Source organism: Chlorocebus sabaeus, chromosome 26, assembly GCF_047675955.1.
Source record: "Chlorocebus sabaeus isolate Y175 chromosome 26, mChlSab1.0.hap1, whole genome shotgun sequence".
Taxonomy (NCBI): domain Eukaryota; kingdom Metazoa; phylum Chordata; class Mammalia; order Primates; family Cercopithecidae; genus Chlorocebus; species Chlorocebus sabaeus.
The window spans coordinates 27,594,670-27,604,197 of NC_132929.1; the positions used below are offsets into that span (position 1 = coordinate 27,594,670).

The 9,528-nt window shown below is 44.6% G+C and overlaps 1 protein-coding gene across 2 annotated transcripts in view; it reads right to left on the bottom strand.

The window, feature by feature from the left end:
- LEO1 (LEO1 homolog, Paf1/RNA polymerase II complex component) overlaps positions 1 to 5,443 on the bottom strand; it is a 38,992-nt gene extending 33,549 nt beyond the window's left edge. For both annotated transcript variants that reach the window (XM_008016590.3, XM_073012176.1), the window contains exon 1: positions 5,323 to 5,443. In XM_008016590.3, the coding sequence (XP_008014781.3) occupies positions 5,323 to 5,380 (58 nt within the window). In that variant the 5' untranslated portion in view covers positions 5,381 to 5,443. The remainder of the gene's footprint in view (positions 1 to 5,322) is intronic.
- Positions 5,444 to 9,528: the final 4,085 nt, after the last annotated feature.

The window sequence follows — 9,528 nt, forward strand, 5'->3', positions numbered from 1 at the left end:
AGGCAGGGGTTGCCATGAGCCGAGATCATGCCGTTGCACTCCAGCCTGGGTGACAGAGTGAAACTCTGTCTCAAAAATCAACAACAACAACAACAAAAAAATATATATATATACACACACATATATATATGTAAAAATCTTTGTTTAAAAAAAAAATCTCAAGTCAATAACCTAACCATTCATTCACTTTAAGGAATCAGAAAAAGAAAACTAATAAACTGAAAACTAAACCCAAAACAAGCAGAAAGAGGGAAATAATAAATTAGAGGCCAGGCACGGTGGCTCACGCCTATAATCCCCAGCACTTCGGGAGGCCGAGGCGGGTGGATCAGCTGAGGTCAGGAGTTCAAGACCAGCCTGGCCTACATGCTGAAACCCCATCTCTACAAAAATACAAAAATTAGCCGGGCGTGGTGGCAGCCACCTATAATCCCAGCTACTCAGGAGGCTGAGGCGGGAGAATCACTTGAACCCAGGAAGCAGAGGTTGCAGTGAGGCGAGATCATGCCGTTGCACTCCAGCTTAGGCAACAGAGCGAAACTCCATCTCAAAAAAAAAAAAATTAGAGCAATGATAAATGAAATAGAGAATAGAAAAACAATGAAGAAAATTAATTAAACCAAAAGTTTGTTCTTTGAAATCATCAAAAAACAGACAAGGCTTTGGCTAGAATGACAAAGAAAAAAAAAGAAAACTATTGTAATCCCAGCACTTTGGGAGGCCGAGACGGGTGAATCACGAGGTCAGGAGATCGAGACCATCCTGGCTAACACGGTGAAACCCCGCCTCTACTAAAAAACATACAAAAAACTAGCCGGGCGAGGTGGCGGGCGCCTGTAGTCCTAGCTACTCGGGAGGCTGAGGCAGGAGAATGGCGTAAACCTGGGAGGCGGAGCTTGCAGTGAGCTGAGATCCAGCTACTGCACTCCAGCCTGGGCAACAGAGCAAGACTTGGTCTCAAAAAAAAAAAAAAAAAAAGAAAACTAAAATTACTAAAATCAAGAATCAAAGTGAGGACATTACTACCAACTTTACATGAATAATAAGGATTATAAGAGAATACTATAAACTACAATATACTAACAAATTAGACAACTGAAACTGATCAATTCCTAGAAACACACAAATTATCAAAACTGATTCAAAATGGAATAGAAAATCTGAATAGACCTATAACCAAGAGTTTGAATCAGTAATGGGAAATTTTCCACCAAAGAAAAGCCCAAGACCAGATGCCTTCACTGGTAAATCCTACTGAATGTTTTTAAAAGATTTAACACCTATCCTTCTCAAACTCTGCCAAACAACTGAAGTGAAGGAACACTTCCTAACTCATTCTATGAGGTCAATATTACCCTTCTACCAAAGCCAGAACAAGACATCACAAGAAAACTACAGACAAATTATCCACCAAAATAGAGATGAAAAAACCACTTAAAAAAATACTCCCAAATCAAACCCTAAAGCATATTAAAAGAATATATACCAAGCTGGGTGAGGTGGCTCACACCTGTAATCCCAGCACTTTGGGAGGCTGAGGTGGGCAGATCACTTGAGCCCAGAAGTTCAAGACCAGTGTGGCCAAAATAGCAACATCCCACCTCCACTAAAATTACAAAAATTAGCTGGGTGTGGTGGTATGTGCCTGTAGTCCCAGTTACTCAGGAGGCTGAGGTGTGAGGATGGCTTGAGTCCTGGAGGTAGAGGGTGCAGTGAGCGGAGGTTGCGCCACTGCACTCCAGCCTGGGCAACAGAGCAAGATCCTGTCTCAAAAAAAAAGAGAGAGAAAAAAAAAACGGAATATACATCATGACCAAGTGGGATTTATCCTAGTATTACAAGGGTAGTTCAACATCTAAACATGAATCAAAGCGAAACACCATATAAAGAATAAAGAAAAAAATCATGTGATCATCAACGCAGAAAAAGCATCTGATATCCAACACCTTCTCTTGATGCCATTCAACAAACTAGGAACAGGAGTGAACTTCCTCAACCTGATCAAAAGCATCTACAAAACAAAACTCACAGATAACATCATATGTAATGGTGGAACCCTAGATGGTTTCTTCCTAAGATCAGAGACAACACAATGATGTCTACTGTCACCACTCCTATTCAACATTTTACAAAAAGTTCTAGCTGTGGCAATTAGGCAAGAAAAAGAAATTAAAAGCATACCAATTGGAAAGGAAGTAAAACTATCTCTTTCATAGATATGTTTGGTTTTTTTTTTCTTTTTTGAGACAGGGTCTTCCTCTGTCACCCAGACTGGAGTGCAGTCGTGTGATCTCAGCTCACTGCAACCTCTGCCTCCCTGGTTAAAGTGATTCTTGTACCTCAACCTCCCAAGTAGCTGGGATGACAGGCGTGTGCCACCACACCTGGCTAACTTTTGTCTTTTTACTAGAGACAGGATTTCGCCATGTTGGCCAGGATGGTCTCAAACTCCTGACCTCAAGTAATCCACCCGCCTCCACCTCCCAAGATTTTTTTTTAAGAGACAGGGTCTTGCTCTGTTGCTCAGGCAGGAATGTACTGGTACAATCATAGCTCACTGCAGCCTTGGACTCCTGGTTCAAGTGGTCTTCCTGTCCTGGCCTCCCAAAGTGCTGGATTACAGGTGTGAGCCATTGCACCCAGCCAACATGATCTTATATATAGAAAATCCTAAAGAATACACGCACACACACAAAAAAGAAGATTACAGCTCACACATTCAGCAAGGTTGCAGAATATAAGATCAACATACAAAAATCAGTTGTATTTCCATACACTAGCATTAAATAATTCAAAATGAAATTAAGAAAACCATTCCACTTGCAACCGGGCACGGTGGCTCACGCCTGTAATCCCAGCACTCTGGGAGGCTGAGGTAGGCTGATCACCTGCGGTCAAGAGTTCGAGACCAGCCTGGCCAACATGGAGAAACTCCGTCTCTACTAAAAATACAAAAATTAGCTGAGCATGGTGGTGGGCACCTGTAATCCCAGCTACTCGGGAGGCTGAGGCAGGAGAATTGCTTGAACCTGGGATGTGGAGGCTGCAGTGAGCTGAGATCGCGCCATTGCACTCCAGCCTGGGCAACAAGCGAAACTCCTCAAAAAAAAAGAAAAAAGGAAAGAAAAAGAAAACCATTCCACTTCCAATAGTATCCAGTAGAATAAAATACTTAGTAATAAATTTAACCTAAGAAATGCAGGACTTACACAATGAAAACTACAAAACATTGTTGAAAGAAATTAAGAACTGGCATATTTATACATGGAAGCAGCATGCTAGGCCTAGGTAGAAGTTCTACTCATTGTTAAAATAAGAGTTATTGGATGTAGTCTGGGCACAGTGGTTCACACCTGTAATCCCAGCACTCTGAGAGGCCGAGGCAGGCAGATCACAAGGTCAGATCGAGACCATCCTGGCTACCACGGTGAAACCCCGTCTCTACTAAAAATACAAAAAAAAAAAAAAAATTAGTCAGGCGTGGTGGCCAGCGCCTGTAGTCCCAGCTACTCAGGAGGCTGAGGCAGGAGAATGGCGTGAACCCAGGAGGTGGAGCTTGCAGTGGGCCAAGATCGGTCACTGCACCCCAGTCTGGGCGACAGAGCAAGACTCCATCTAAAAAAACAAGAGTTATCGGATGTAGTTATTTTCCACAACTCCCACAGACCAGGGAGATAATGAAATATGCTAGGCATAAAAGGAATCATATCCATACAATCTTCAGGACCAACAGCAATCTTCAAGGATAGCATACCAGATTTGGAAGTAAATCCTGGAAGAAAGTCTCAATGGACTTACAAGAAGGTAAAACATGAAGCCCAGAGACGCAACCAGCTCCACTCTTCACCTCCCTATACACCGAGTTTGCAATGCAACAGCACTGCCAGGTACACTTTATGAAGCTATTGTTTCTACTCATCTAGTTAATCAATTATGTATTAAGCACTGATGTAAGCTGGGAGGTGAGGGGATCATCTTTTCATTGTGCCCTCAAAATCTAGCAAAACAGCTGGAACACAATAGGGGATCAATACTTATCAAATTAATTCATAACTTCATGGAAATTAGCCATGGGAGGGTTCACATAGAACTGTGCCTTGAAGGGTGAATGGGATATACACAAGTAAAAATGAGGAAACAATGAAAACATGAGCAAAGGTAGTAGAACAAGAGTTAGTATACGGAGCTCTACATTTCCATACTTATTCTGACTAGCATCTCCTGGATACCCATCCCTGTAAAGCCTTCACACTAGAATTTAGTTCTCTGTACCTCAACCTAGTGCTGCCTTCACTACACTCTAGAAATGATGAATAAATTGGAGTTGGAGAAAATGGAGGAGGAAAAAAAAAGAACCACCAAACAATGCATTTTACTAAGGAAACAAAGTACACAGATACACTACTTGGAGCCTAGAGGGTTGCAAGAATTCTGAACTTGGTCTTGGGTTCTTTCTCACTTCAAATAGCGCCTATTCATATTTCAAGTGCCCGTAGTCTCAACTACTTGAAGGCTGAGGCAGAAGGATGGCCTGAGCCCAGAAGTTCAAGGCCAACCTGAACAACAAAGTGAGATCCTGTCTCTAAAAAAGTAAACTTTAAAAAAAACACCCACAATCCTGTGCCAGAAATACTTCCATGCACCATGCACATAGACTAATTCATTCATTTCATCAACAAATCCTTCATTCCTCCTCTCTGCACACAGACCCCATGCACTCCCCAATCTAACATCACAGACTCCGGAAATTCTGTAGTTTCTGTACAAGCTCTTAGAGAACATACACTCTCCAATGTGAAACATCTATCTGTAACCCCATCCCATTATCCGTCCCAGACCCCTCATCCAGACATCTCAAGCACCCTATCACACCATGCTCTGGTTTCATTCAAGAGGGCATTCTGAGGTCCTCTGTAAATTCGCCTACCCCATCCCATATTCCTGCATTCATTTCCATTCATTCACAAACAGCTCTTACCCTGCGCTGGCCTGTGCAAGGCAAGGCGGAACAGGACTCCAACGTTCCTACCCGCGCTGCGCAGGCTCGCCTGCACCTCCACCACTGCCCTGCGCCCCCTTCGCTCCACAAGCTCCCAGGCACCATCAACTCCACCGACACCCAGAGCCTCGAGGCGCAGACTGTGTCTGACTCTCCATCCCGCCCGCCGGAGGAGGATGGCACCTCCGGGAGTGCAGGGGGCGCTGAGGCAGGAGTGGAGGAAATGCCACCTCTTGCCCGCGGCGCCGGAGCCTCCACGGTTGTCTGGCTCCCACAGCGGAAGGCCTGCCACGCACCCATCCTCCGAAGCCCAGTGAACCCACCTTTACGCTCAGCTTCGCTGTCGGCGTCGCTCCCGAAGAGATCCTCCATATCCGCCATTGTCGCTCACGTTCGCTGCTGCCTCGGCTAGGGGCAGCTCCCGGCCTCTCTTTACGGCACGGAACCACCGAAACACGACAGTGTCGCAAAGATTCGCTGAAGACACTCTTTTCCTTCTGTGACCTAGTTTTCGCTTGCCCAGTGAACCTAGCCTGTCCCGGGTGTGTATGGTATACGAGCCAGGCCATTTCGTCAATGTCTGTTATTTGCCAGGATTCTTACCGGGGGGCTGGGCGTCCTGCGTTCGGATGTGGGTGCGGGTGCGGATGGTTTGGGCGGTGACTGGGGCTCCCTGGGGAAGGGCCTCTGGCTGGATTAAACCTATCGCGAGTCAGGCCTGAAGCCCTTTGTTTCTTACTGAGCAGCTATTCTCCAGTTGTTTCATCCCAAACCCCTTCACCCTCTTAAAAACTGTTGAGGACGCCAAAGAGCTTTTGTTTACGTGGGGTACAGCTATTGATGTTTACTGTATTCTTACTAATACGGTAATAAATTTTTAAGTTAATTCATTTAAAAATAATATCCATGTTAACAAATAACTTTTTTAAGCTTTAAATGACCATTTTTTTGGCCGGGCGCGGTGGCTCACACCTGTAATCCCAGCACTTTGGGAGGCCAAGGCGGGCGGATTGCCTGAGCTCCTGAGTTTGCGACCAGCCTGGGCAACACAGTGAAACCCCGTCTCTACCAAAATACAAAAAATTAGCCGGGTGTGGTGGCGGGCGCCTGTAGTCCCAGCTACTCGGGAGGCTGAGGCAGGAGAATCGCTTGAACCCAGACGGTAGAGGTTGCTGTGTGCCGAGATCGTGCCACTGCAGTCCAGCCTGGGCGACTGAGCGAAACTCCATCTCAAAAAATAAAAATAAATGAAAAGACCATTATTTTCTAAAAAATATTTAGGCCGGGCACGGTGGCTCACGCCTGTAATCCCAGCTCTTTGGGAGACCAAGGTGGGCAGATCATCAGAGGTCAGGAGTTCGAGACCAGCCTGGCCAACATGGTGAAACCCTGTCTCTACTAAAATACAAATTTTAGCCGGGCGTGGTGGCACATGCCTGTAATCCCAGCTACTCGAGAGGCTGAGGCAAGAGAATCACTTGAAACCTGGGAGGTGGAGGTTGCAGTGAGCCGAGATCATGCCATTGCACTCCAGCCTGGAGACAGAGTGAAACTCCATCTAAAAAAAAAAAAAAAAAAAAAAAATTTAGAAGAGTGGAATTGTTTTAGTTTTGAAAATATCTTTAATGCCTAGGTTAAAAGAAGACGTCTTATTTGTCATACCTGTTTCTACAATCTGTTGAGACATGTAGTTGAAGCACACGAAAATCTGGTCTTGCATACATACATTTGTAATTGGAAAAGGGAGGCTCTCTCAGGGCTGTCTGAGATCCCCTGAAAGAGTCTCCATCCAACCACAGCTTTGGAGCAGTGATTCTCAAACATCATAGATTTTCCTTCCTACTTTGGTTTGAATGTCCTCTCCAAAACTCATGTTGAAATTTAATTGCCATTGTGAAGGTGTTAAGAGGTGGGACTTTTAAGAGGCGATTAGGTCGTGAGTGGTCTGCCCTCCCGTGTGGATTAATGCCATTATCATGGGAGTGGGTTAGTTATTGCAGGAGTGGTCTCCTAATAAAAGAATACGTTTGGTCCCCATTTTCTCATCTCACTTCTGTGTCCTGCCATGGAGTGACTGACCCTTGCCAAATGCCAGTGCCATGCTCTTGGACTTTGCAGTATCCAAAACCACGAACCAAGTAAACATACTGTTTATAAATTGCCCAGTTTGTGGTATTCTGTTACAGCAGCAGAAAAGGCACATTCTAACACACTTTGTGAACACTTTATGTTTACATACGTTACGTATAAAATTGAAGCAAGTATTCCACAAAGCATCATTTCCCTTTCTACTAATATGCATTCTGAGATTTTCTATTCGATTTAATTCTATTTCAGTTTTTTGTAGTGCTGTCAGGCAGTGCAACTCACTAAATTTGATTTCATTACTTACAAATGGATTGCAACCTGCAGCTAGAAAAACATTATTCAGAGGGTTCCATCGGCTTTTTTGTTTTGCAAGGAAAAACTTGATTTTGCTAGGAAATGTTGCTACAGTTAGTTGTACATTATAAAGTCAGACGGTAATCGAGTTTTCATAAATGGTCAATGCTAGGTAAGCCCCTCACTTTAAAGGGGCTCAAAAAAATGAAATGATTTGCACAGGTTAAAGAAGAAGGTGTCTTAAGGAAAACACAATTATATTTTAATTTTTAAAAGAGGTCTGGGTGAGGCCAGGCGCGGTGGCTCACGCCTATAATCCCAGCACTTTGGGAGGTCGAGGCGGGCAGATCACCTAAAGTTGGGAGTTCGAGACCACCTTGACCAACATGGAGAAACCCTGTTTCTAGTAAAAATGAAAAAATTGACTGGGGGTGGTGGCACGCGCCTGTAATCCCAGCTACTCAGGAGGCTGAGGCAGGAGACTCACTTGAACCCGGAAGGCGGAGGTTGCAATGACCCAAGATCACGTCATTGCACTCCAGCCTGGAGACAGAGCAAGACTCCGTCAAAAAAAAAAAAAAAAAAAAAAAAAAAAAGATGTATAAAATATATACTTACACCAAATCACACAAAAAGGAATATGTCTTTTTAAATTTGTGTAACACCTTAAAGACTTAGAGGAAAAACAACAGATTGATTAAACAGAATATATTCACTGAAAATTCACTCCATTTATGGTAAACTGCCACTCCACAGGAGGATCATGTGGCTTTTCTGAGTACTTTGTGGAAGGAGTTGGCCTTTAGAAGGGAACAGGCTGATCTGAATTAAAGAGAGCAAGAGAGGAACCTTGTAGTTTCTCTCTATAGCAGTAAGTGAATACTCAGCTCATTTCTTGGAAGACACAGGATATTCACTAACAGGCTGCCTTTACTGGATTCCTTACTGAATTACTGAATTAGGTTCCCACAATGGGTGCTATACGGATATAAAAATAATAACAAACATATTTCTTCATATAAAAGAGTTTGTGGGGCTGGGCGCAGTGGTTAACGCCTGTAATCGCAGCACTTTGGAAGGCTGAGGAGGGCGGATCACCTGAGGTCGGGAGTTTGAGACTAACCTGACCAACATGGAGAAACCTCGTCTCTACTAGAAATACAAAATTAGCTGGGCGTGGTGGCGCATGCCTGTAATCCCCGCTACTCAGGAGACTGAGGCAGGAGAATTGCTTGAACCTGGGAGGCGGATTTTGGAGTGAGCTGAGATCACGCCATTGCATTCCAGCCCGGGCAACAAGAGGAAAACTCTGTCTCAAAAAAAAAAAAAAAAAAAAAAAAAGAGTTTGGGGGAAATGAAACAAATATTCTAAAACATCTGAAGAATTTCAGTTTTAGAAGTTAATTATAGGCCGAGCGTGGTGGCTCATGCCTGTAATCCCAGCACTTTGGGAGGCTGAGGCAGGCAGATCACGAGGTCAGGAGATCGAGACCATCCTGGCTAACATGGTGAAACCACGTCTCTACTAAAAATACAAAAAATTAGCCGGGCGTGGTGGCAGTGAGCCAAGATCATGCCACTGCACTCCAGCCTGGGTGACACAGTGAGACTGTTGTTGTTGTTGTTGTTGCTGCTGTTTTTTGAGTCAGGGTCTCACTTTGTTGTCCAGGCTGGAGTGCACAATCACAGCTTACTGAAGTCTCGACATCTTGGGCTCAGGCAACCCTCCTGCCTCAGCCACCCACGTAGCTGGGACCACAGATGCATGCCACCACGCGTGGCCATTTTTTTTTTTTTTTCCCCCCAGAGTTTCACTCTTATTGTCCAGGCTGGAGTGCAGTGGCATGATCTTGGCTCACTACAACCTCTGCCTCCCGGATTCAAGCAATTCTCCTGCTTCAGCCTCCCAAGTAGCTGGGATTACAGGCATGTTCCACCACGCCCAGCTAATTTTGTTTTTTTTTTTTAGTAGAGAATGGGTTTCTCCATGTTGGTCAGTCTGGTCTCGAACTCCTGACCTCAGGTGATCTGCCCACCTCAGCCTCCCAAAGTGCTGGGATTACAGGCGTGAGTCACCATGCCCGGCACATCTTTTTAAATTATTTGTAGAGATGAGATTTCTCTATGTTGCCCAGGCTGGTCTCAAA